Source organism: Triturus cristatus, chromosome 5_2, assembly GCF_964204655.1.
Source record: "Triturus cristatus chromosome 5_2, aTriCri1.1, whole genome shotgun sequence".
Lineage (NCBI taxonomy): Eukaryota > Metazoa > Chordata > Amphibia > Caudata > Salamandridae > Triturus > Triturus cristatus.
The window spans coordinates 706,507,384-706,535,139 of record NC_140588.1 but is presented as its reverse complement, the minus strand read 5'-3'; the positions used below and the strand labels follow the sequence as shown (position 1 = coordinate 706,535,139).

The following is a 27,756-nucleotide window of genomic DNA, read 5'->3' as shown; positions in this document are numbered from 1 at the left end:
GCTTGGAAAAATGTAGAATAACCAGTGGTAACATTATTACCACAAGACATTTCTGCCTCTCCCCTCAGGCATTTAATGGCTGACGCAGACATTTGTTTTTTTTAAAGATTATTGGAACGTGTTAGCATCACTCCTGTTATTTTCTGGGAAAGTTGAAAGGAGACAGTGAAGAGCACCTGTTTAACACTCGGGGTGTAGGACATACTCATCTCTCTGCATGTTTCAAAGGGGGGAAACGTTTGACCTTTGCGCTTTACTCTCAGGTTACGTCATTTTCAAGCGAGCCGTCTCTAACCCGTGCAAAACATGCCATCTGATGTCAGCGACCCACAGGCGTTGTTTCCCGCGTCTGCGCATGCGTTGTTGGGTGGTCACGATAATGCAGCGCTGATGCCGTTTTTGATGATGCATACCTTATTAAATTGTTTTGCTTCGATTAAGACTTAGAAAATAATTTGAATATAAAAGATGATTGTTCTAGGAAAAGAGTGATTTTCTTTTTCTGCCTTGCTCCCCACAGCTCCCGGCCGGGAAGGCCTCCGAAACGCTCCCTGGGCGTGGCGATGCAAGAGAACGCGCGGCTCCTGCCCCACGGAGTTCCCGGCCTCTTATCACCCGGGCTTATCTCCCCGACAGGTAATAACATCAGCCGCGTCTCTTCATAGCGAACAGTGGTGGAAATAAACCAATATTGATCGAGGCGCCCTGTCCTTCAGGCCTTTTCATGCGTCACCAGAGGTTATTCCATTGACTTTCTTTGAGTTATTCAGGAAAAGTGTGCTGGCTGAACTGCAGTGGCAGCAAGAATGCCACCGTCATTGCTGCCCGGAAGTGGCATGCATACTTTGGTCACTTAGGATGAACGCAGAATTTCATCATTTTTGCAGCATATGCTTAATATTTTCAATCACAGTTATAATATTATTGTTTACTTTAGAACCAGGCTGGGTTGGAAAGACTTCACAGAGATTTGTGGCCTTTTTATTTTAAAACCTACGAAACGCAGAAACCCCCTGAAGCATATACCTGATCCCTCTGACTCAAGGGTCTCCAATGGAGGTAAAGCAGTGCCGAATCCAAGCCAGGTTTTCCAGAAAACCGCCGAATTTTCAATTGATTCCAGTTTCATTGCATGCTAATCTATTTTATCCGGCTATCCCGAAAATATGGCAGGGACTCTGCCTTCCTGGTCCTTTGTTGGACACATCCTTCTAAATAAAGGAGAGCCCAGAGTTGGAGGTGTTCCTTTTCTCTTCTGCGCTGCACATTTGCCAGTGAAAAGGTTGATGCGCGAGGAAAGAAGGGCAAGAAATAGATCTAAAGTCAGGAGGGAGATTTTAAGGCAGAACTTGTACAGCCACGTTAAGCTGCCAGGGTTATCAAGTGACACTGTTTGATTGACAGATGGCAGATTTAATAGCAAGTGCTCCTTAGATGTTAATCTTGGGGGGGGAGGACACCCGGATGGGGATTTGCAAATTTTGAAACGGTGAACAGTTGAGGTGACACTTGATGTTGTTTTTCTGGGAAACATCGTTTACAACGCGGGGAATACATCGCAATGCCATTACATCGCGGTTTTTACAACGCAAGTCGTTACAACGACTTGCGCTAGATGGCGCTCTAGGACAAGGAATAGTATAATTTACTATCCAACACCTTCCCTACTGTACGTAGACTGGAGTTGGAATAGTAAATTATACTACTCCTAAGTCCAGCGCCCTCCAACGCAAGTCGTTGTAACGACTTGCGTTGTAAAAACCGCGACGTAATGTACCGCGATGTAAATGTATGTGTTGTAACGTCATACATCCTGTTTTTCTAGCCTAGCAGTGGTCATCCTGCAGTCTTGATTTAAAAAAATAAAGAAGAAAAAAAATTATAAAATAGGCTTGGCGTAGACTGTAGCTGGTGGGTGATACGAACTCATCGGCAATACGAAGGAATACCAGGGTGTGCATTTTGTTCATAAACCCTAAGCATGCAATGGCCCATTCATCAATATGTCCCGCATCTTAGGGTTAGCAGCAGAAATATAGGTATCCCAGGGGATGGTTAGGCTGGGGCCGATGGGGATGTGGTAAGCACCCACAATTGGTGGTTTGTCACAGATGCTTAGAATTCCTCTTCGCACTAATTTGCAAACTTTTGTTTAGAATGTGACACTGACACACGCACCAACACATTGCCACCGAATGTGGTGGAAGGCTTTTCTCCAGATGCTCTTCAAAGTGTTTTCGAAAAGGGGAAAGGAGAATAGGTAAAATGTACAAATGCACAACCCCTCCATATCTAGTTTATACCTGTCCTTGTAGATTGCCTGCATTTCCGACAATCCACAGGCGTCCTTCTAGGGAATAATTATGAAGAAAATCTTCATCTTCCATACTTTTCCCAGCCTAGTTCTTGCAATCCTGCAAATCCGACGTCTCTGTAAATTGAGGCAGAAATTTACCATGCACAGAATGTCTCAGTTTCCAATAAATCATCTTTCTTGGCGAATAGGCTGGTTTAGACTGTGAATGTAGGTCAGCGCCATAGGATACCGGTTTAGACTGGTCTAACTTCGGGGCCACCAGCTTACTTCACAGTAAAGTAGACTCAGCATTTCAACTTCCTAAAAGTTTGTTGAGTGAGTGCGTACCTTTTTGGATTGACTAATGACAACTGTCAATTAATAAAACTATTTCTTATACTTTTAACTAAACATGCATCCAAATGAATACAGTATGCTAATTATCAGAAATCGATAAAGGACTATCAAGAGCTGGGAACAAAAAACGAATTAGTGAGTGTGGATTTGTTCTCCCTAAATACAGTATAAACATCGATTTTACATGGTCCAAAGGGGAAACATCTTTTACAATGAAGGCAGAACCACGCTGTGCCTTTACAATGCGGTCAGTACAACGACTGTGTTGCTACGATGCGTTCTTTACCACGCAAGTGTTTACAACCACTTGCTTTAGGTGACACGTTGTTGGACTGGTGTTGCATTTTAACTTCAACACCTTCCCTACTGTTGCGCACACTGAAGTTGGAATAGTAAATGATAGTTTTCCGAAGTCCAGCACCCCCTTAAGGAAAGTCGTTGTAACGACTTGCATGCTAAAGGAATGCATGGTAACGGCACGTTCGTTGTATTGCTCGCGGTGTAAAGGCATGCATGGTAAATTGTCTCACAATCGGTCAAAAGGGTTCTCCAACAGATGCCTCATTTTACATATGCTGCACTCAGTGAATTATTTCAGCTTTTAACAGAGGCGGAAATGTAACATGAAAAGTCATAGAAGTGTGAACAGCAGGATGAAAGGAGAGCAAGGGAGGTTGCTGCAAGAGGGAAAATGTATAATAATGTAGGGAGCACATGGGGTAAGGGGGAGAGATTTGAGGCGTGGAGTGAATTCTGTTGAAATATTTTTTAAATGTATTATCTCGGACAGTAGCGGTCCGTGGAGGGAGTTCCGTGGGGCAGTGAGGCGGGGCGGGGGAGGGGCAGGGTGGGGAAATGTAAACACCTGAATATGGATGAACGGAGGTAAGTGCACATTTAAATAAATAAAACAAATTCCTTTGCGCGCGCTGCATCGCAAAATGCGATGCAGCGCGCGCAACGAAATTCATTTTATTTATTTAAATGTGTACTTACCTCCGTTCATCCATATTCCGGTGTTTACATTTCCCCGCCCCACCTCACCGCCCCACGGAGCTCCCTCCACGGACCGCTATTCTCGGGTTGAAAGTGATTGCACTTTAAATGTCTGCCATCTCAGCAGCAGCAGAAGAGAAACACATGATTTGTAAGAGAGTATTAAGTACAACTGTAAAATAAAAAAAAGGATGTTGTATCTGCAAAAAGATGGTATCAGAAGTTTACAAATGTCTGTAAAAAGAAGTGAGGCTATTTAACAGTGACGTATACAAGTAGCAGAATTCAGTTCAATCCCTTCGAGCTCCAGCTTCCAGCAGTTCTTTCTTCCAAAGAATGCTGCTGGTCTGCTGTAACAATCCTCCCATGTGCACGGGGGCTGGAAGCAGCTGCATCCCATGTGATGGCCATGGAAGTCATCACTTTAGATTCTCCTTTGCCAGTGCACTCCCTTCAGCAACTCCACCAGCTGCAGGGCAGGCGAGGCGGTGTTGTGTGGATCTGGTGATATGTACTTCTCTTGCACCTTGCAGTTTGTGAACTCACCAACTAACACATTCATGCATTACACACAGTTCAGTACTACTGCATACAGCACAGTGTGTGCAGGACACGCATGGTAGGGTTTAGGTTAAAAACAAACTTGGATGGTGCAGTTCTGCCCACTGAAACAGAGGCCATTTTAACATGTCTTTGTCTTGCCTGCCCGGGGCATACCCCCCTCACCCCAGATCGACTCTCACAACAGCATGTGCAGAGTCAGGTTTCATCACTTGTGAAGGACTGCTCAAAACACTTGAGTGAAGGATGACTCGATGTGATGGCGACAAATAATGGACCGCATCACTTTATGGCAGCCAGGACATCCCAAGCTTCTCACATTAGTTTGTCAAAATATATTTTCCATGTGACGAAAACAAGAGCAAAATAAACATGCCTAGGATTGCTTTCTGTAAATGATCTGCAGTTTTGAGGAGACACAAACTAGGTACTTTACAAACATTGTAACGTGCCCTTGCATACCCGCCCTGCTTTCCAAATTAAGGAAAAGTTGCAATTTGAGATTGTTCTTGGGTGAAACTAGTTTCTTCTGCACCTGAGGCTTGAAAGGCTGAGTTGTTTCATCTACCTTTACTGTCAAAATGTGCCAACATTCATCAAATTCAGCAATTATTAGACAAAAATGGAAGCGAAAGCTCATCTAAGAAGCAAAACATGACAAAAAATAGTCACGGAATAGATGACTAAATTTGTGATTAAAATAAATAATTCCTGCAGGGTTTTCAGTTTAAGTGAATTTTTAAAAGTTTTATTGCTTGAACAATCGCTACAATCTTTAAAGTTCTATAATGTTGATCTGATATCAGTTTGAAAGAAAGAAATCGAAAATCGCTTCAACATCCCGGGGACTTCACGCCTGCACTAAATTTATAAAACACAGGACAAATTGCCATTAGTTAAGAAGACATTTTAAGTGCAAGATTCGTTCAGCAACTTCAGAGGCTGTTTTATCCTTACTGTGAATTTAATTTTCCATTTACATGTACAAGCCAGGTATCTACAGCAGATGCCAAGTCTCATGATTGGTCTGCAGAACAGTTAATGTTTTCCACCACCTTGTCATAGCACTTAGAAGAATTACACGTGCATACCTTTACCAACTGCATAAAGCAGTCAAATTGTTAACATAACTGTTACCTCTGTTTAGAGGTTTTCATTATATATTAAGACGAGTAAAGTTAGTAGTCACAACAAAATCGACGAGAAATTATTAAATCTACGCTCACAACAGTGCACTCAAGGCGGCTCTAGGGCAGTGCGACTGGTGCAGCTGCACTGGGCGCTGACCTGTGGAGGGGAGCGATGTGACCTCAGGGGGGCGCTGTATTTAGCAATATCTTAAGATCTGAGAGATGCGGGGCTCTTATGTAGGTGGTAGTGAGAGAATCGGAGGAGTCATTGAAGGGATGCGGGGGCGCCAAAAGTGATAGTCGCACCTGGCGCCAGCAGCGCTAAAGCCGGCCCTGAGTGCACTCTAGTTCTTTGTGGCTTTTCTCAGCATCATAATAATACTACAATTATGGAAAAATAGTCACTAATTTTCAGGATATTTGACAGCATAGACGTCTCAAAATACAGAAAATGTATTTGCCCTAGAGAAAAACAAAGTAGATGTTTTAAAATTTCTGTTCTGAGAGTTGGACTTTATATTCCTGAAAAGATAAAGTAAATACCTTACTGCAAACGTTGATTATAAAAGCGAAGTCCTTATTGCAATTGTTGATTTATAACACATCGCATTTTTAGGAAACTTTGTGTTTTCAAAACTCTTTTTAGATCGAGCCTACTAGACAGCGCATGCACTGTCTGTTGTGACACATATTGTGTCATACAGAGAACATAGAGGGGCTTAGAGACCGCCCATTGCTTACTATTGGTAGACTTTCCTTGTCACTCTCATTTGTCTGCTTCTTATTGGTGCCGCAGCTTGTCAATCTAGGGTTTATCCTTCCCATGAAGCATCATCGCTTTACCAATCCTTTGCTTACATTGCTTGCTTTTTAAAGCACTATTTTTCTTTTTTTGTGAGGCACTCCATGAGAGTGCGTGCCTTTTTGAACAGTCTTCCTCCAGTCCCGGCCGGCATGACTCGTGAATGGGGTGTGGGGGGGTCACGAGGCGAGGGGATCACGCGGGGGGAGGTATAATTTAAAATAAAAATAATAAAAAAAGAAATTTAACTTACCTTCACGGCCAGGTCCCGCGTTTCTTAGCACCAATCCTGCTTGGCGCTTGCTCCTGCTCTCCTGCCTCCGGCAGGAACAGAAAGCAGGCAGCCTCCCTCCCCTAAGCCAATCACAACACTGCAATGGCAGCGTTTTGATTGGTCGGGAAGCTGACCAGCCAGGTGCCTATGTGGAGGCCATTTTCTCCATGTAGGCTACATGCAACCTACATGGAGAAAAGGCAGAGTGCGCATGACTGGTTTGGTCGACTCCAGAGGGCTGACCAAACAGTCTTCTCATAGAGAAGAACGATACTTGGGGAGAGCTGTGGATAAGAAACTGTGACAATATAAAAAACTGGGAATACAAAGGTTTTTATTGTGCAGTCGGTTGTTTTATTAATTTATGCCATGCATTATCTGGCAGCCATCCTAGTGCTTGTCACAAAAGAACAAAAAAACTTAGGAGTACATGAAAGGAATTATTTATAGTTACAACTTCACATTCCCTCAGAATAACTATTCCAAGTGTCTCTTGCTTGTTGGTCGATTGCTGGCGAACCTACTGAGCACTTTGCCAAATCCACCTAGTACAGAGTGGGTTGTTCTTCAAAAAGGGATCATTTGAATGTGAATGACCTGAAAGGGTAGCAGGCAATGTTTTGTTAAGTCCACCTTACATGTGAGTGTGCATTTGATAGGAAGCATAGGCAACAACCTCTAGGACAGGAGTGATTTGCATCTTTACATTTACTGGAGATAATGCTCTCTGTCCGTATTATCTTTAATATTGTCAGGGCCATCTTCAGAACAAAGATATATAGGATGATAGTGATGTTAGTGGTTATCTACTGTTGTGATGTAAACAACAAATTGTCCAGAGTACTGAAACAAATATGGACAGTGTTATTGAATTTAGTGACATTTGTCCCAGAGATTTTCTCACATACTTTGTGGCACAAACATTTAGTCATATACATAACTTGGTTTAGTTAATGGTATTACGCTGTTCATGGTGCATTCATAGTGGTTAGGTGGGATTTACATACATTGTGCCATGCTACATTGTAGGCATTGGGAGCTGCTCTTTATTGTGCGACTCCTGACATTTTCTTTTATTTTTTGTAAATTTTGTTTAAGAGTTTTATATAGCGCGAACTAGACTAGCGACATCGGGTATCAGAGCACTTTACACGAGCACCAGTTTCGTTACAGATGGACACATTCATTTTTGTTAGGCATGGGGAGATTACGTGATTTGCCCAGAATCACAGGATGTTGAGCGTCCTTGCCGAGACTCGAACCCGGTTCCCCAGCTTCGAGGTCGACAGCTCTAACCATAACCTCTCCCCTTATATACACTGGGGAAGGTCTGCTGTCATGTTTTTCATGCTGTCTGTTTGACAGTACCCTCAGTCAGGGACTGCAAGTTCCTTCCCCCTCATATACACTGCATCACAACTACTCAACTATCATTGACATTCAAGGAGCCTATGTAACCCTCCTGGCCCATTTCCTGAGCCACCTCGAAAGGCTACTTTTTATTTACTAAACTAGCTTTGTTACTTTTCCTATGTAATTTTAGATCCAGTCAACACCTGGATACTAGCATACTCCTATCCACATATTGTTCTGTGCTCATTCTCGGTTTAAAATCATAGCAACGACTGGACATATTGGAATCTAATACACTTATTAGAAAATCAATGTCTTCTTACAACATATCATTCTTGTCAAAAGAGACACAAATAATTGGGTGTTAACGTGGTATGTATAGCGGAGAACATTTCTCCTACTGGGACTCACAATAGAGACATACAATACAAGACCCTAAAGCAGTGATACTGTAACACACAGGCAATTTATAGGAATGGTAAATTACTATTCCTCAATTGTTGGCCAGTCATGATCACATGGGTTTCAGCAGTGCCGGACTAGCCATAGCAGGCATTGGGCGTTTTTCCGGTGGGCCGGAAGGGTGAGGGCTGGTTTTCGAGCAGTGGGGTTCGGTTTTGTTACTGGGGGCAGGTTTTGCAGCAGTGCTGCAATATCGACCCTCTGCAACAAAAGTGGCAGTGGTGCTAAAGCGGCGACGTCGCTTCTCACTAGCACCCCCTCACACACCCCCATCCCCGGGGCCGGTCCAGCTGTATTGCCAGGGCTGGTTTGTGCTCTCAGTCCGGCCCTGGGCAGGAGTCAGTAGAAGATGGAGACACAAACATGGAGTTTGAAGTAACAAACTTAGAAACACTGGGGTAGTCCAGCTGTTACTGCTACTACCTGTACTGGGAAACCGCAGAGTAAGAAGAGGAGGACTGAAATAAGGATGGCGATGATTAGGACAAAGTATATGGCGAGCAGGGAAATTTTGGTAGAGAGGGAGGTTTGGGGGTTCCCTCGAAAATGTAAAAATTTAAAATTAAAATAAAAAGCAGAACTATGTGAACCCAAAGAATAAAAGGCACGAGGAAAATATAGTCAACTGAAATAGATTTGTTTGTTTTTTATTTATCAGCTGGATGATTGCAATTCATTTAAAATTCTTTTTGAGGTTTTGAATTCACCAAGTCTGCTCTGTTTGCTCTTGCAGGGATTTCCGAATAGCACTGTAAAACTCTTTGATGTTAACTTTTATGTCCTCTTAGAAAAAGACTAAAACTAGAGACTTTGCTTGACTCAATAAACAGTGATGAACACATTCATTGTAACAATCCGGATGAGTCTGTAGGGTCACATCAGACCTCTTCCGGTTCATCAAAGAGATCAAAACAAGCCTGTTCAAACAATCATTCCTCTAGTAGCTTCAGTTCAACAGGGCACACCCACCACACAGACACACGCACCGAGGAACCTGTCCTGGCCATAGCATGGAAATACCCTTAGGGGTCATATTTAATGCCCTACAGAAGTAGGAGCTGCTGACTGTGGCACAAGGGATTCCCTGACTTACCAGACCGGTCCACCATCATTGGGTGCAAGATCACACTGAACTGAAAACGAGGATGCGAGCTGCACTTTGAAAAAACTCCTAAATAAATAAACATTAATTAAAATAAAAAAAAATCATGTGTATGCACTTGACTGTGTTCATTAATAAAATAAAATTACCCTTACCGATGCTAATCTTAATATTTTGATACTGGTGGAAGGATCTCTGCCCTGTCACACACAAGCGATGAAAATATGAAAATACATCACATTTTTTTCTATTTGCTTGAATAATACAATTCCCTTCTTTCCCTCTCCTTCCTTCAGTGCAAGCAAATGCGGGGACCGCTTAGATAGCTGCAACTTTTCTTTGCCTTCTGGGAAAACGAAGGACTAAAATTATTGCTATTTCTGACAATCTTGCAGTGAATTACTTTGATATATAACGGTAATAAATTAAAATGATTAAGTTAACGAGTTGTACAAGTGTTGCCAAACTCCAGTAGTCCAGCTTTAGTGCTGCTCCACATTGGCAGTTTCAGCTTCCCCCTGTGGTGAATGGATCCCTGCTACCTACACACTGTCACTGTGATAAATGAGATATCCAACGGTGCCCGGCTCTCCATATGCTCTGTCCCCAAACCAACCTAGAATAAAAATCTTCCACACAAATCACGTCTTTTGTGCTAAAAAGCCAAGCGGGTTACTCTACAGTAAGAAGCAGGTGTTTGCGCTAGATGACAGAGCCCCCCACCCCCCACATGCACAAATTGGCTGACATATGTTAAAAGTAAAGTAAGACTTACATCTAAATTAGATTGACTGTTTCACTTGCTTCAAACTTTTAAACATAAACATTCTTCAAATTATGGGAAGAAATGTATTAAAAAGTCATGAATTTCAAATTGTTACGAATTTGAAATTGATAACATAACATTGAACAGGACCAGTACGGCTACTGTTGTACAATGGCATTAAAGTGTACTACTGTGTACTAGATACATATGTGATGTGCGAAGGAATACTCATCTGTGATATAACTTCTACTTTCAATATACATTTCCATTTTATAATGAATATGGAAGAGCACAGAAGATAACAAGAGGAAATATTCAGCGCTTAATTTGTAATAGAATGAGTGCCAGTGCCCGAAGGTCTGCTCAGAAGCTCGCGGCCGGTGCAATAAAACATTGTCGCAACTAGTACTAAGGCTGCGTAGCCTTAAAACCACCTGATGCCTCATTAATCAACTACCCGACACTCCCTCCTCCTTTATGTCCCTCTTGCCGATTGCTGCTTTCTCCCTTTGTGATGTTTTTCCATCTTTCTCTTCCTCCGTCTTTCTCCTTTGTGTGTTTTTCCCTCTCCTGCGCATGGATAATGTCTGATGCGGAAAAAGAAGTGCCGGTCCCGAAAAATGAGTGCCGGTGGACTCCACTCGCAACCATCGGCTCAAATTAGGCACTGGACATATTGTAAAAGACCCGGCTTTTTGAGTAGTCCCACTAGGCCCTCGCTTTGGCTAGACTCACACCTGCTCACCACCAAATACCCTCCCGGATCACTGTGCACTCTGCAAATCTGCATAATATAACAACATAACACAACATTGAAATAGTAACTGTAAGTTAAGGAATATAAGGAAGACAGGAATATATAAAGGATGAAGAAAGATGAACATGAGTAGAAGGTTGTGAAAGCCAGCCAGAGGAAGTGAACTTCTGGAGTCCACTAAAAGAGTGGGGAGGTGTAATGTCATGGTTTGGCCAGTATGGAGGTCATGAACAAGACTGAAGGATGAGGTGTGTTTGCACCAGGATTCTGAAAAATAATGGACTGGGGCCAAGTTAATGTTTGCAATCTACAAAACAGACGTCAGCGAAGGAGACAAAATGCCTACCTTTGCGTAGCAGATGCTGTTAGTATAGGCAAGGTTTGTATGTTTTGTCTATGTGGGATTTTAAATCTAGAGATTACTTTGAAGGTGAGGTCAAGAAACCTGGTAGCAAGAGAAAGTGTTGTGTGCAAAAAGAGAGAGTTAATTTTAAACAAAAAGATGAGGGGAAAGAGGAGGCAAGGATTAAGTTTCCAGCAGTTGGCAAACAACAAGTCTTGACACAGGAGCAGGGTTTATGATCTGTGCATGACCAGATTCTGTATGACCAGATAGGAGTGATGAGAATCAGTTGAGAACTGCCCATCAAATGCCCATCCAGGAAGGCATTTTAGAAATCAGTGTGCCACTTGGTCAGTAGCTCTGAACGTCATTGATAAAACCAAATGGATGAGCAGACATTAGCCATCATTATTAAGCATGCAGAGGATGTTGTCATCAAACTCCAAAGTGTCTGTTCTATGGCTGTACCAGATCTGAATCTACATCAGTATGAATGGAGGAGGTTGTGAGCGGCAATGTGCTTCAGCAGTGGGACAGCAACAGATTGTTCAGTTAGCCTCTCATACCATACATGATATGTAATTGACTTTTAATTATTAGATTTGTGGCTATCAAGGGATGGTTTCTTTAGTATGAGGCAGGCTTGTACAGCTTTATGTCAGAAGGTAGAAGTCCAGAGACAGAGAATGGTTGATGATTCAAGAGGAGCTTGTACACTTTTCTGGGTTTGTCTGAATAATAGAGAACGGCTAGTTGTCATCACAGGTTGCTGGGATCATGTTCACTAGCCCAGTGAGTAAAATCAGTAGAGGAATCTCTGAGAAAGAGGAGGAAGCATGGAGCATAACATCAGCAACTGAGACAAAAATCTAGTTGCAAATCTTTTGGATATCTATTGAAATTAAATTGGCAGATTTTAAAGCCATGACTCTAAACTATGCAGCTCATGGAAATGTACCTGACTGTCGACTTTTGCTGAGATCTCTAAAACCAATGGAATTGAGATCAGTTTTTGTTCAAAGGTGACACTTGAATTTCAAAATTGTATTGATTTGTGTAGGAAATCCGACTTTTCTGAAAGGTCACTTCTGATTTTTTTGCCTTTCTCTGGAGCCTGTGTTTTTTTGGCTTTAGATCTCTGTGCATTGTACCCCTGCTAACCAGAAGAAAAAGTGCCCGTGCTCCCGCTTTAAACATGGTTCTTTTGGCTTATTCTTCATTGGCATGTTTGACTGCCGATGAGTCCCTAATATGTGGTGTAGAACGTGCATCCAGGGCCTGGAAGTTAAATGCCACTGGTGGACTGCAGTACCTGTTGTGTTATACACAACAGTGGCAGGGTAAATATGGCTCCAGGCCTGCTCTAAACCAGACAGTATGACCTATCAAAATAACCCTTTTGGATAGGAGAAAGTCTTTCGTTTACATTTTAATGCCACCCCTATATAGGCTTTGCAGACCACAAGGTAGGATGCATGGTATTTAAAAGTGGTACATGTATAAAGTTAAGGTCACCATGTCCCTACAGTGACAAGCTCCCAAAAGGTAATTTTACTATTGTAGGCCTAGCTGTCCAGTTGCATTTCGGGCCTGTTTGCAGTAAGGCAAACACTAACTACTATAAAAGTAGGAAGGCCAGGGCCTGGAACCTTTTACCTTATTGTTTAGAGCGCGGCTAGGAGCCACCCCCACCCACTTCGTACTCCAGGCATAAATGTAGCTCTTCGGGCATCCATTTCAAAACACGTTCTGAACCTGTTGAAGGTGACCTGAGAGGAGCCCTGAAAGTCGACATTTTCACTCTTGCATCTAGGACAAAGAATTGGATTCCAAAGGTCATTTGATGGACCTACTGTGTGGCTACATTGCGATAACAAGCTGCAAGAGACCTTTCTTAGAAGTTTGTAGGTGACCAGTGTCAGTGGTGCCTACACTAGACCCTGCTGTTAGCCTCTGCCTGACTTCACATAAGTCTCTAAGTGCCTTCGCTCAGATCCTTAAGAATGTTAGAAGTGTTAGCCAGTGGTGGATTGGTACTTAAAAGACTAAGTTAGGAGGTAAAATCTTTGATCAGGATGAACCTGGTTAATGTACCGATCCATGCTCCATCAAGGTCTGCGTCAAATTAGGCCTAGTTTCTGGTCTACCACTACCATTGAATATCATTGGCACTTTATGCTTCTTGGTGCTATTCCATCTTAAAACTTTAAACATTCATATCTCCAGTTCCCCTTATTACTTGTTTTGTCATTTTGGTGTCATTTTGTATATTAAAAGTTACTCTAGTTTTCTAGTTCGATTTGGGTTTTTATTGTTTTGCATTTTAACTTGATTACTGTTTTGGTACACATAAATACTTTACACATTGCCCTAAGTTAAGCTTGTTTGATCTGTGCCATAGCTACCAGGAGATTGAACTCAGGGTAATTAACTGAATTTGAGGGTTCATAAATCATGGATTGTGATTATTGCTCAAGTTGGATAGTCAACCCCCCTTAACTAATAGCCCAGTTTCTTACATTGAAGTTCAGCTGTAAGATCCATGACTTGTGTCTTGCAGTACTACTCAGTGACTTAAGTTGAAATGAGGTTCTCCACCCAATACCTTCCCCAGACCAACAGACTTGGTGAGAGATTCAACAAGAACCTGAAAGCCATAATTATTGGCCGTTCTGGGGCCTTGAGATGTAAGTGGGATGTCCTGTTACCCTTGAGAGGCAAGTTGAACATCCTATTACCATGCCTGTTGTCTGGTGAAGTACCATGGAGATAAGTGGGCTTCAGCCCTTTGAGCTACTGTTTTGACACACTGTAAGAGGACCTCTTAGTCTTGGTACTGAATATGTGGGAGAAAGCTCCCAGGAAACCCCTTCAGTTTGTTGTTGACTACATGTTAGCCCTCAGGGCCAAGATGGTGTGCTACATGAAAGAAACCACTAAGAATTTAGAGGTCAGCCAGGATATGGTAAATAGTGGTATTACCAGAAAGCTACTCTTGATAAATACCAACCTGGCCAAAAAGTTTGGGTGAGCAAATCCATGAAACCCAGTGCCCTCCAGACTGGTGGACTGGACCATTTGAGGCAGGAGAGGGAAAAAAAAGTGAGGATATTTATTTGGTGCTCCAGGCATCCTGGAACCCCTGAAGGGTCCTCCATGTAAATAGACTCAAGTAACACTATGAGAGGTCTAAAAGCACCATGCTCATGGTAACAGATGGTGGTGAGGTGGAGGAGACTGAACCCCTCCTAGACCTCCTGTCATACAAGGAGTATGATAGGTCAGTGGAGGGAGTAATCCTCTCTCCCACTTTGACAGATGGTCAACAGAGGGAATGGAGCCAGTTGTTGAGACAGTTTGTCTCTTTATTCTCACTAACCTCAGGGCTCACAATTGGTGTTCCCATAATATTGGTACAGGGGACACAGTATGCCTTTCAAAAACAAGATTTACAGGCTACCTTACAAAGGCTGAGGTGTCCAAAATGTTTGAGCTGGGTGTGATTCAGCCCTCCTATAGTCCTCCTGTAATCCCTAGTCCAGCCTAGTGGTATTGATACCAAAGATTGTCCCCAGGTAATAACCCAGAACTGCAGGTCTGTGTGTACTGCAGGGGACTTAATTCAGTCACCAAGACTGATTCACACCAAATACCCAACACTGATGATCTCATTGACAGGTTAGGAGCTACCAAGTGCTTCATTTGACTGAAAGTGCAATGGAGAGGTCTGCATTCTCTACTTTCAGGAACATTTCAGGAATGCCGCTGCCACCATCCAAAAGTTAGACAACAGGTTCCTAGCTGGGTTGGAGGAATTCAATGCCACCTACTTAAAGACATTGTAGTCTTCAGCTGCAGCTGGGAAGACCACCTTATTCCACTAAATGAAGTGCTTCAGGCCTTTCACCAAGCAGGCCTAACTATCATGGTCTGTAAGTGCTAGATAAGGCAGGGGTTGTTGTACAAGTGGGCCACCAGATTGGCAGCGGACACGTAGAGCCTCTCCAACCCAAGATTCAATCCATCCTGGCAGCCCCCCGAAGACGTGGACTCAAGTGAGAGCATGTCCGAGCTGCACTGGGTATTACAGAGGGTTTATGAGGGGATGTGGAACTCCCTAGTGCCTGAGCTGATCTCCAAAAAGCAGCCAAGGATGTGACCTGGATAGATCTGTGCCTAAAGTCACGTTATACTCTGAAGGAGACTGTGTGCTCTGCACCATTCTTCAAGGCATCTGATTTCAGCAAGAAATGTGTTGCGCAGACAGTCTTCATGGCAGGACATTGTGCAGTTCTCTCAAGCTAATGAAGAGGACCTAGAACAAGTTGTAGTCCTCACCAGCCGATGGCCCTTGTTGAAGTGAGTCCAGACCCTCCAGGGGCTGTTCCTGAGGTCCTGAAACCCTAGGTTGTGCCTGGCTGTACTTCTCCTATCACCTACGAAAACCTGAGACTTAAATACTTTTTCAACTTCAAAACCTTTACAGGACTAGGACATAAATGACAAACCAATCTGACTTAGTTAAATTGCCTCTTAGCTGAAGGTTCAGGTTTCTCCAACTCGGATCTTCTCTGCTGCAGCAAATCTGATTTAGTGAGACCTCTTGGGCAAGGTATTCAGCGGTGTGGAGCCCTCTCCACCTATAGTCTGCAGTCAAGCCTTGCTTAACAATTCCGGGCTCTGAAAAACTGACTGAGAGCCAATGTTGAAAACTTGAAAGCGGAAAGGCTCCTAAAGTGCTGGATGGCGAGGGACCTTTCCTGGGTATGAAATTCAAATTTCTTTCATTCAGAGCTTTCCTGAAAAACACCAAAGACTTCACCAGGACAGCAACCAATGGCTATCTGACCTCATGGAGCCTTCTTCAGATACAGCCTTCTGTCTTGCCTTGCTGACGAAGTTGGAGTTGCATTTTTTAGACTAACTCCCAAGGTAAAATCTCTAACTGGATTTAACCTGGTTTCTGTGTCTGCCTAGCTTTCCATAATGGTCAACCTCAAATCAGAAATCAGGGTTAGGTCCTGGTCTACCACGATCAGTTGGCCCCGGTTAGCGATGAACACATTTTGGTGCTACTTTTATTTTAATCTATAAAAATTCATATCTTTGTTCCACTCATTGGATTTTTGTCATTTGGGGTTATTTTACTGCACTCTCTTTTTTTTATCTTGGTTTGGGATTTTAATTGTGTCATGTTTTGACTTTATTGCTGTTTTGGTGTTGCATACTTGCTTTACACATTGTCCTAAGTTAAGCTTCCGTCCTCTGTGCGATAGCTACCAGGGGCATGAGTAATATAGTGACATTGAGGGTTCACCCTGATATGGATTGTGGTTATTGCTGAAGGTGGGTAGGCACACCCCTTGACTTGTAACCCAATCTCTCTCTCTCTGACACACACAAACCTACCTCCCTATCTGTATGTTATAGTTAGGTCAGATCTTCCATAGAAAGAGAGTTTTTTGTTTGACTAACTGATGCTGTTTGACAAATCTTCATGAAACTTTAAAAAAAAGTTAATTAACTTCAGCTACATCCTGGAAAGTCTTGTGCTGATCCATCGAGTGGGGGCTAAGAAAATGGGAGGGATCCAAAACTCTAATTTCCAATGTGAATTCCCTTTAGATATTTTGGGAAGCAAAAATGGCTGAATGGAATTGACATTACTTTCTTCTTATCCGAAAGGTCAATCTGCAATAACTGTGGAAGCCAAACTAAATTCAAAACTTGCTAAAATAATTTACTGAAAAGGCTCCAACTTGTCTCTTTTTTTCAATTAGATGTATTCAGTGAATATAGGTAAAGTTACTTGGCAATGTAGTCAGCATAAATAATATAACACAGAAAATCAGTTGCGTGCTCAAGGAACATACATTCTCAAAAGAAACAATATTCAATTCAGTTTAAGAAGATATCAAACAAATAACCAGGTCATTTATAATCAGTAGCATATACGCCCTGCATGAGAAACTAACATTGTGTGCTTGGAGAAAAAAACATACATTGTACATTTGTTACTAAGTTAATTAAAACAGATAATGCAATTTGTGTAAAGTAATTTAAAGTTAGAGCTTTAAGTCAAAAGAGCTCCACATAAAGCAGTCAAATGTAAATGAATATGAGCAAATGCAAAATAATGAATCTACCCTAACAAAAAATTTCCAACTGGAATAAGTGCTGCACAAACTAGCAGGGATTTGAGGAAAAAGAAGCAAAACGTTCTTAACAAAAAACTTTTCTTTTAAATGATTTGTACATTACATGTTATACAGAAAATTATTGTGACATTTTAGAATACATAACATTCATTAGCAGCGAGTTTAGGAAACTTAAATGTTCCATCCAATAACACAAATTTTTCTTGCTTTCCGTCCACTCTCTGTCCAGACACATTCATTTGACAAATACAGTTACACTATGCATTTCTACACAAACATTCCTTAATAATGTAATCTTTTCACCTAAAGCATAATTTCAACTTTAAAATGCATTTCATTAGTTCATGTTATTGCCCATGATTTCTTCCTACATCTAACATGGACATTTAAACTTCATATAATAGACAATGAAGAATGTAATTCCTGCCAATCAGCTGTGGCGTACCAGCCTTGGAAAACTACATATTGTTACGTAAGAAAAAGGTACATAGATGAGAAAGATCATTATTCGGAAATTAATTCACATTATTTTTCTGTTTTATAGAGAGAGAAACTTGTGTAAATGTTTTGCCATGCATGTTTTAAATTTCTTCAGCTAGCAAAACAAAAATAATGTCAAGTACATTTTTAAGTAAGTAATTAGCATTCTCTGAATTATACCAAATTTGTTTTTTGTGTTATGTACATATTTTTTGTTCTTTGTAATATATTAATCTGTTGTTATTTTTATTATGTAAATCATCCGTTGATAGTACCATACTAGTTTAAGGGTTTGTGGTTTCTCCAAAGGTGATTTTACATTGTGAAATTTGCTCATGTTCTGCTCAGATTTGATTAACCATGCTTGAAAGTAAATGTTTCCTCTCATGCTTTCACATAGAGGTTATGGAAGGTGATCCAGAAGATAAAATTAGGGCAAATTTTCTGTAACTTCACACTATCCTTCTCAGGCATGTGAGAGCTAAGTCTAATATCTGAGTAAAACATGTACCTCCAATGGCAACCTGTAGGTTGATTTCCCATTGTTCTACGGCAACTTCCTATAGTGTTCTATTGAACAACAAGAGTGCTAACATTCGGTAGTTATGGAAAATCTGTGTCACAACCGAAGCCATTTTGACAGAATTAAACATGTAAAACCTAAAGCATTTCCTTTAGAAATTAACAAAGTGTGTTCTAGAAAGCTAATATTAGGACATATGTTCTCTGAGTCCTCAAATGCCTTTTCCATCCATGTCAGTAAAACTTTCTGACATGCAGACTGCGATGTAGTTTCAACACCTGCAAGAGCCTGTCAGTTATTGCCTCTGTGTTCTACTGCTGCTTCCCACAGTGTTATAATGGACAACTAGAATGCTAACATTCTCTATTCATGACAAAAGTATAGCAAACCCAAAGTCATTGTGATGGTATCAAAGCTATAAATCCTAAATCATTTCCTTTAGAAACAATGAAAAAAAGGGGAGCATTTTTGTTATAGAAATTATAGTTAGGGCCCTAGAAAGCTAAAAAGAGGATATATTTTCAATGAATTTTTAAATATCCTCCTCATTTGTTTGAGTAAAGCATGCTGACATGCAGTATGAAATGTACTTCCAACACCAGCAGTAGTCTATTGGTTAACTGCCTAATAATTAAATGCAGTTTTCCACAATGTACTAATGAGCATCTAGAAATGCTTAGGACCTCACATATTGCATCACTCATGACACATTAAATGATATCATTGAGAACATCACTGATAACATTCCAAATGGCATCATTGATGGCAACACGGATGACATCATACAATCATTTTGACACCGTCCTATAGGGTTTGTAGACCTGAAGTAATTCAACATCCTGCACTTGTGAACAATTTTCTTTTCACCTTAGCAGGATTACCCTCTTAAAACTTCACATGACCGGCAATTTTGAGACAAGAAGTTGACACTTTCTCTCAGGCCCTATGGACCCAACACATAAACTATTACACCACTTTAACCTTTGGTTGTGTGCAAGCGTGTGTCTGTGTATGATCCATGGCAGTGAAAACAAATGTAGTTGTTATGCAGTACTAATCAATAGATGTATGGACATTTATTACTTATGTACCAAGGTCAAATTCATATTATTAGCACAGCACATTAAAACTGATGTGAGAAAAACACTGTTTACTTTCTCATATAAAGCATGTTACATTGACTTTACACAGGGAAATGACTCTCCTAACAATCAGGAGGCCTCTTCAATGTGATTGTCATTTACTGCACCAATGTAACCCCTTGGATCCAGATTTTGGTAAAATTACTTTTTAGAATTAAATACACATAAAAATGCTCTGTTATAAACCATACATACAGATGTGCAGACCACAATATGCTATATATTACCAAGTGGTTGCAAAATACATTGCAAGATCCTCAAACTTACAAAGTAAAATTATTAAATACATTTAAAAAGTAATACTTTTTAAAGAAAAAAATGTCAGGATTGGTGCCAGCCCAGATTGGTCAGAGGAAGACGGTGTACAGTGGGATTGACTGTCGGCAAAGGGCTAGTTACAGGGCCTGGCCATGCTAAGCCCACATGCTTACATTCATGTTCAGAACTATGCTATTCAAATCAAGTATAGCATGCACGGTAACCAGAGCACTTTGTCAATTGTGTTCTGGAAAAACTAGATCCAGTTTCAACAAATGCCCTTCTCATAACTTTTCACTATGACAGAATTATATCCAAGAAAACCAAATACCTATGTTGCAGCATAAGCGTGGTAATATTTTGATTATGCGATGACTCTCCTTTACTACTCTAACCATTCTGGGCCCTTTATGATTACACAATCTGCAGCACTTCCATTTACCACGAAGGCAATGATCCTCTGATGAATCTTTCTCTGCTGATAGGAGGGGTGAACACCACTTTAGCTATCCAATGACGACCATTAATCGACAGCAAACTCACAAATATGAGATTAGATTTAGGTATACCATGCCTAAAACCATACTGTAGAAATAAAGGATAGCAACAGGGAGATGCAACCTTCAGAAAAAGTTAAGTTGAGTGAGGGTTATGCAGACCAAAAGCTCTGCAACAGCAACACAAAACAAAAGAAGTAACACCTTATGTTCTGTCAGAGCAAGCCGATTCTCCCTACAATACATTAAGTTATTAGTAAACAGCCTAGTTTGAATGGAAGAACCAATAGGACTCAATAATAGACTGAGACAGATAGTTGGTTATTGGATTAAAGATTCAAAGTTCATTGCCACAAGCAATTTCATGAGAAGTTCAGTTAAAAATATTACAGCTTGTGTAACAGTGCCAAACAATTAAGCAGGCTTTTTTCGGATGGTTATAATCAGAATTAGTTTACAGAGTTACAGAGTCCCACCACTATAAAGGCAGAAGAAACGTTTGTTGTCTAACAGCTCAAGTCCTTTGAAGATGGGGAAAAAGGTTCAAATTTAAAGTTCATTAAGGATGCGCCCATTAGCATAAACAAGGAATGAAAAAAATGGAAATGGTTCAGCAAAGAAGGTTCAGTCCATCGGCTGCCGACTGCAGTATCAACAAAGTATGCATCTGCTTATCCTTTTCCCCTGTCCTGGATCAGTCCTTTCCGCATAAGGGATGCACCAGATCTGCAGGCCCTAGCCTTTTTTCCTTGACCCGAGTCAGCCTTTTTTGCATAAGGAATCCATACAGATCTGCATCCTCAGGGCTTTTTCCCATCAGGCCTTTCTGCATAGGGAAAGCATCAGATAAGTATGCTGATCTTTTTGCCTGCTCTGGATCAGTCCTTTCCGCATAAGGGATGCACCAGATCTGCAGGCCGTAGCCTTTTTTCCTTGACCCGAGTCAGCCTTTTTTTGCATAAGGAATCCATGTGGATCTGCATCCTCAGGGCTTTTTCCCATCAGGCTTTTCTGCATAGGGAAAGCATCAGATATACATATGCTGATCTTTTTGCCTGCTCTGGATCAGTCCTTTCTGCGTAAGGGATGCATGCAGATCTGCATTCCCTGCGCTTCTTCCCCTGTCCAGGGTGAACATGTTGCATGGGGACTAGCGTGCACAGTTCTTTTACACCATTTGACCTCTCAGTGTGTGCAGATTGCATCAGTAGCCTCGTTAATCAGGGCAAATGTTTGAGAACACACATTACCATTTTCTCAGCAGTCGCTTTATGACAAAGTTAGACATGGTAGGAAGCCAGTCACTGGACTACACCTTTGAATCACAGTTATGCTGCACTATACTTCCATATGCTACAGTCATAATAATGCTTTTATTATCCTGTAGCCTTTCCCGTTCAGCGTTTTGAGTACCCTCTGGGTGGGCCTGTGATCTGTAAAATAAGAAAAATGAATAAATATATCAAAAGAAAAAAATAATTGAATCTCTATCATAGGGGAGTAGCGTACTGGGGAATGTGGCGTTCTTATTTCATGCCACGGTGAACAATTTTGCAGGTGTCAACATCAGTATGGGCAACTGCATTTAGTCGCATGACCAAAATATGTTGGTTGGAACAGGCCCCTTCCCTGAACACCCTTGTCGTTGCATTGAGTCAGTACTCGACATCTGAAAAAATATTCATGGCATCAGTTTGGCCTGGAGGATTTTAGTTTAGTTTATTGATTCAGCTGTATTTGTGGATTAGCAGGGATTCGCATTTTACTTCTTTGAGGTAATTCCTTTTGCAGTCACATTACGGAGCTTCACACTCTGTCGCTCCTTCTTTTTATAGAGTATTGTCTGCCGTGATTGTTTCAGCTTTGACAGTATTATTATTATTGTGGCAAAAAATGACCATGCTATGTATCTCTTTCTGTCTTAATTAATTTTACTTTAGCATGATTGTATTAGTCAAGCTTGTTTAATGCTCTTTCTGTTGTTAATAATCCTGTTACTGTGCTCATCTCAAGCAGGGTGAGACGTGTTTTTTATTTTTAATTCTTCTATTTTTCCTTTGTCACTCCTTCGTGTCCTTCCAACGAAAGAAACTTTCGAAATGTTTTTGGGAATGAACGTGCATGGCAGAGGACAGATCTAGGGAGCCCAGGACAAACAGAGCCTGCCTGTTATCGGGAATAGTGCAAAGATTTTTGGTATTCCTAGGTAAACTTTGCCATTGGGTCACTCTGAGGCTTTTATGAAAATGTATTTTTCTTCGAATTTTGAGCCTCTCAGCGGTGCTGCCTAAGCTCATTTTAGCCAGGGCCCGACTGGCTGTAACAGGCGTCGGGCGTTTCCCCAGGAGGCTGGAAGGGCAGGGGCCAGTTTTGCAGCGGTGGGGACCAGTTTTGTTATTGGATGCAATAGTGGCCCCCAGTAACAAAGGCAGCAGTGCTTCACCCTTGCAAACCCCTCGGCCCCACTCGGGGGGCTGGTCCAACAAATTGCCAGGGCTGCTTTGGGTTCCCAGTCTGGCCCAGATCTTAGCAAAGACCAAAAACGCCTCAGTCCCTAACAATTCAACTTCATACTTATACAAATATTTAACCCACCCACATGTAACCAAAAGAGATTTATGGAGAAGACTGTCTAATGGTATGGAGCCTGTAGCCTTAATGTGAGCAAGAGCACCCTATATTTGGAAAATACAGAGTGTTAAAAAAAGTACTCCAACCATGACCTACCTGACTCACAAATATCTGTGTTGCTGGAAAAGGCACAGTCTCAAGTGGACAAAATTGCTCAGTGATTTAAAAGGTCGATGATGACGTCTACGAAGTGCTGGCCGTGAGTTTGATTCCAGACAAGGCCAACCTACTTTTCCATTCTTCCAGAATTGATAAATTCACTGCCATCAAGTTGGCATTGTTTAGCACTCAAACGTGGTTTGAAATTGCATAAAACTACATTTGTAATTATGCTCTGTGGATCAATAAGTATTTCTCTCTCCAATCACCAAATGTCTTACATACTCTTTAACCTATGTAGCTCTTCTTTGTATCTCCTAGCTGTATCTACCTGGCTTGGTAAATCACATATACAGTTACTGAGGCTGTGTCCCTGGTCTCATACACTGCTCACCTGAGGCCACTCTCATTATATGCTGGTAACTGAGATAGCAAGACAACATAATATGCACTGAAGCACTTTATATCCCTCTGCCAGGTTTATTCCAGTGAAAACTGTACCTACTCATTCCTAGTCCAAGGGGGGAATCTCTTCTGTAGCTTTGCACTGGCGGGGACCACAAGAAGTTCATTGTCAGCGCGATGAGCCGGTCGCCGCTGGAGCTTTGTGTTGGCAGTTAACGTGAGCAGTTACTATTTGGCACAAAGGGCAGGATGTTGCTGGTACTTCACGTTGGTGGGAGATGTGGCGGATGTTTCTGATGTGGGCAGTTGTAGCTGATGCAAAGAGCAGGTTATCACTGGAGCTTCATGCTGGCAGGCATTGCGGATAGCATTTCTTGCATCGAAGATCTGCGTGCAGTAGCGAAGAGCCGAAAACATCTGGATTTTCACCTGGAGTTCTGTTTTGAGGCAGGAGGCCTGATGCCAGACAAGGGTCCAGAACGTAGGGGCACCTTTTGGGGATCAGGGCTCACTCCAGCAGAAGCCAGCAGCAGGGCTTGGGCAGGTCCAGTTTGTGCTGGCCAGCTGGGCAGTTACAGGGAAGGCCTCTAGATGCTTGTTGAGTCCCTGTAGCTCAAACATGTGGTGAGCCTGAAGTCACTTCTGGGGATCCTGGGTTCAAGACAAGTAGGCCCAGTCTTCCTTTTTCAGCAAGCAGGGTATCCCTTCTCAATCTACCTCATTCCCAGGAGTGTTCTGATGAGAGGTTCTGAAGGTGCCGCATTTATAGCTGGTGCCAGCATTTGTGTGGAGGTAATCCATAGCCTACTCTCAAACTGTTTCTAGTCGATTTTCCCCCTTTGCCTGGGTTTGGCTCCAAACTGTCTAGGGAGATAAAGGCAAGGGTAGGTCTGGTGTTAGGTTACTTTGTGTGTGCTGCAGACGGGGTCCTTTGAAGTGTAATCAGGGCATTGCACAACAGCCATCCTGTCAAGGAGAACCACTCCATCTACACCCAGACCCATTGTGTCCCCATGTCTGGAAGGAAAACACAATACACCACAGGAGGGCCAATCACAGTCATGTGACCCTGAACACTGGCAGAAAGGTACATTTGGTTTAGGAATAAAAATGGCAACTTTCTAAAAGTATTCAAGAAATAGAATGGATGGAATGCTTGAATTAATCTCAGCCACTGGTAATTACTTGAGGCTGCATCCCAATCCATCATTTACTTGAGGCTGCGTACCAATCCATCATTATTTTGCACACCATGCCACCTCAGTTTGGATCCAGCTATATGCAAATCGGTCTTGACCCTTCTTCAACGGTTCAGCCCAAACTGCTAAGCCTGGTCCTCCCTGAATCAGAACACAAGCAACCCAGGACTGGTTTCGCCCATGTAATGGGCTCATCAGCCGGGTACAGCTTGGTTGCAGTGACACAGTGTGCACGGGACCCATGTCTGGGTATACCTGTCCCACTTAGGGCGACACAAAAAAGTGATGAATGGAATACTTAAATTAATCTCAATCACTGGTAATTACTTGGGGCCGCATCCCAATTCATCGTTATTTTGCCCACCATGCCACCTCAATTTGCTTGTGTTCTGGTTCAGGGAAGACCTGGCTTGGCATTGTGGACTGGACTGTTCCTATTAGAGGAGGGTCAAGGCTGTTTTGCATATAGTTGGGGACAAACTGAGGTGGCATGGTGAGCATCGTAACGATGCATTGGGACGCGGCCCAAAGTGAATACCCACGGCTAAGATAACTTCAAGCATTCCATCCATCACTGTTTTGTTTACTTATTGTGTTGTCCTAAATGGGACGGGAATGCCCAGATGTGGGTCCTGTGCACAGTGTGTCACTGGAACCACGCTGTACCAAGCTGTTGAGCCATGACTAGCGCAAAACTGCTCCTGGGTTGCTTGCATTCCAGTTCAGGGAGAACCTAGCATGGCAATACAGGCTGGACTGTTCCTATTGGAGCAGGGTGAAGACTGATATGTATATAGCTGGGAAAAAAGTGAGGTGGCATGGTGTGCAAAATAACAATGGATTGGAATGCCGCCCAGAGTGATTATCAGTGGCTGAGATTAATTCAAGCATTCCATCCATTGCAGGTTTGCATACTTATTGTGTTGCCCTAAGTGAATGGGTATTCCCAGACGTGGGTCCCTTGCACACTGTGTCATTGGAACTAAGCTGTACCCGGCGATGAACCCATAACTATAGGTGAAATTGGTCCTGGGTTGCTTGTGTTCTGGTTCAGAAGGATTTGGCTTGGCAGTTCAGGCTGGACTGTTCCTATTGGATATAGCTAGGCCCATACTGAGGTGGCCTGAGGTGCAAAAAAAGATTGATTCGGGTGTGTCCCCGAGTCATTACCAATAGCTTAAACTAATTCGGACATTCCATCCCTCACTCTTTTGTATACTTATTAACGTTCATTGAAAATGTTACAGAACAACACAGCCTCTCGCCTACAACTCTGGGGCCGGCGGCATGTCAAGAGTTAGCAATAAACATAGTTACTAAGCCAACATCCCAGGGGGGCAGGCAGCATGTAGAAACCAAAATATTCAGATGACAATTTGTACAAGTTATGCATGGTACATTCGAGAACGTCCTGTGACACAAAACTATGATAATATTCTTTGGTCAATAAATAACAGTACCTAAATAAGACAGTGCGTGGTCAGTTGCGAACAAAATACATCCATCAGGTGCTTTATCCAGCTCGTAAAAGGGACCAAGCCTACCAAGGTTTCCCCTCCTGATACAGTACACCCCCTATGAGCGAAAGCTTCCAGCCCACCTTACACTCAAGCCAGAACCACAGGCTATCAACAGTGAACCACCGCCTGTACATCAGAGGGATGTGTGTGTCCATCTGATTCAGCAGGGTCAACTGCGTCTGGTTCCGCATTATTACTGAGCAAATACGTGGTATAAAGCCCCCAGAAGTTCTTAGGCCTACTCCGAGGTGGGAGCAACTCGCTAAAATTCTCGGACTGTGTGCAACAATAAAGCATATCACGGGACCATTGGGACACCATGGGCGTCGGGCCCTCAACCAGCACAACGCCACCCGTCGTCTCGCTATGAGTAGCCCCATGTCTACCAGTCTTCGTATCGCCTTAGGTAGTGGTTTAGAGTATCCCAAAAGCACCAATGCAGGGTCCAAGGAGAGTTCTGTATCCATGATTGTACCCAATTCCAAAAAGACAGATTCCCAAAACTTATAGACCCCTGGACAATGCCTGGCTAGGTGAATATAGTCAGCATTGGGCGCGTGACAGCGGTCGCAGGACAAATCATCCCGCACTCCATACCGGCATAGTCTCTCCGGGGTGTAAAACACCTTATTCACAAATTTGAAGTGTACCAACCTATGCCTTCCATATAAGGAGATACGACGTGTGTTAGTGCAGCAATAGTTCCACATGGAGTCATCTATGGTGAGTTGGAGATCGTGCTGCCAGGCAAGTCTGGCTTTGGAATAGTGATGTGCCCTGTGAGACATTGGCAACTTATATATATTAGAAACCATCTTGCGTGGAGTGGTAGTTTTAATGATATAGGACAGTTCTGGAACCTCAGGAGGTTCCAGTAGATCATCTCCCAGCAAGTCTCGCATGGCCCTTCTTACCCTGTGGAACTGAAAGCTTTGCAGCAAAGTGCCAGCTACCGTAGGGCCCTCAACCTCTCCCCATGTTTTACCCACGCCGTCCTGAAACAGTTCTCCCATTTTCGATATGTTCATTGCGTGCAATGCTCGTATAACGCCACTGTCCCTACATGGGGCCAAACACCGAGACCACGCAATCGGCATGATCGGAGAATACAGCAGCGCCCCCGCCTGTAGGTGCAATAGGGTGTGCCAGGCATGTCGCGTCGAGCCAATAGAGTCCAGGAACCCAGTCCTGCGGTCCATAGGCTCAAATATCGTGGCTGGGAGGGGAAGCGGATCTGCAAACAATTTTTCCATACGAAGAAACGGGATGTCAGAGGAGCCATGTATCCAATAATACGCAAGCGATCCTTGCGCCGCTCTATAATATAAATCCAGATCCGGCGTGCCCAATCCCCCCATATGGTACGGAAGAGTGAGTGTCTGCCACCGCACCCTTGCGCATTTACCCGCCCAAGCCAATTTTATCAATGATTTGTTAACTCTGTGAAAAAAGGAGCGAGGCAAAACTATGGGTATATTTGTAATAAGAAATAGAAATCGGGGCAAAATCACCATTTTCATAAGGGAGACCCGGCCAAGTAATGACAGTGGTAACCTAATCCAGGCTTCAACATCGTCCTCCAGTCTGCTGACTGCAGTGCCATAAATCTCACGAAACACGATCTCTGAATCCGTGTGTATGCGTA

The 27,756-nt window shown here is 42.6% G+C and overlaps 1 protein-coding gene across 9 annotated transcripts in view; it reads left to right on the top strand.

Moving 5' to 3' along the window:
• Positions 1–27,756, top strand: part of DACH2 (dachshund family transcription factor 2) — an 839,221-nt gene that overhangs the window by 354,368 nt on the left and 457,097 nt on the right. For all 9 annotated transcript variants that reach the window (XM_085607797.1, XM_085607794.1, XM_085607793.1 and 6 more), the window contains exon 2: positions 521–636. In XM_085607797.1, the coding sequence (XP_085463923.1) occupies positions 521–636 (116 nt within the window). The remainder of the gene's footprint in view (positions 1–520; positions 637–27,756) is intronic.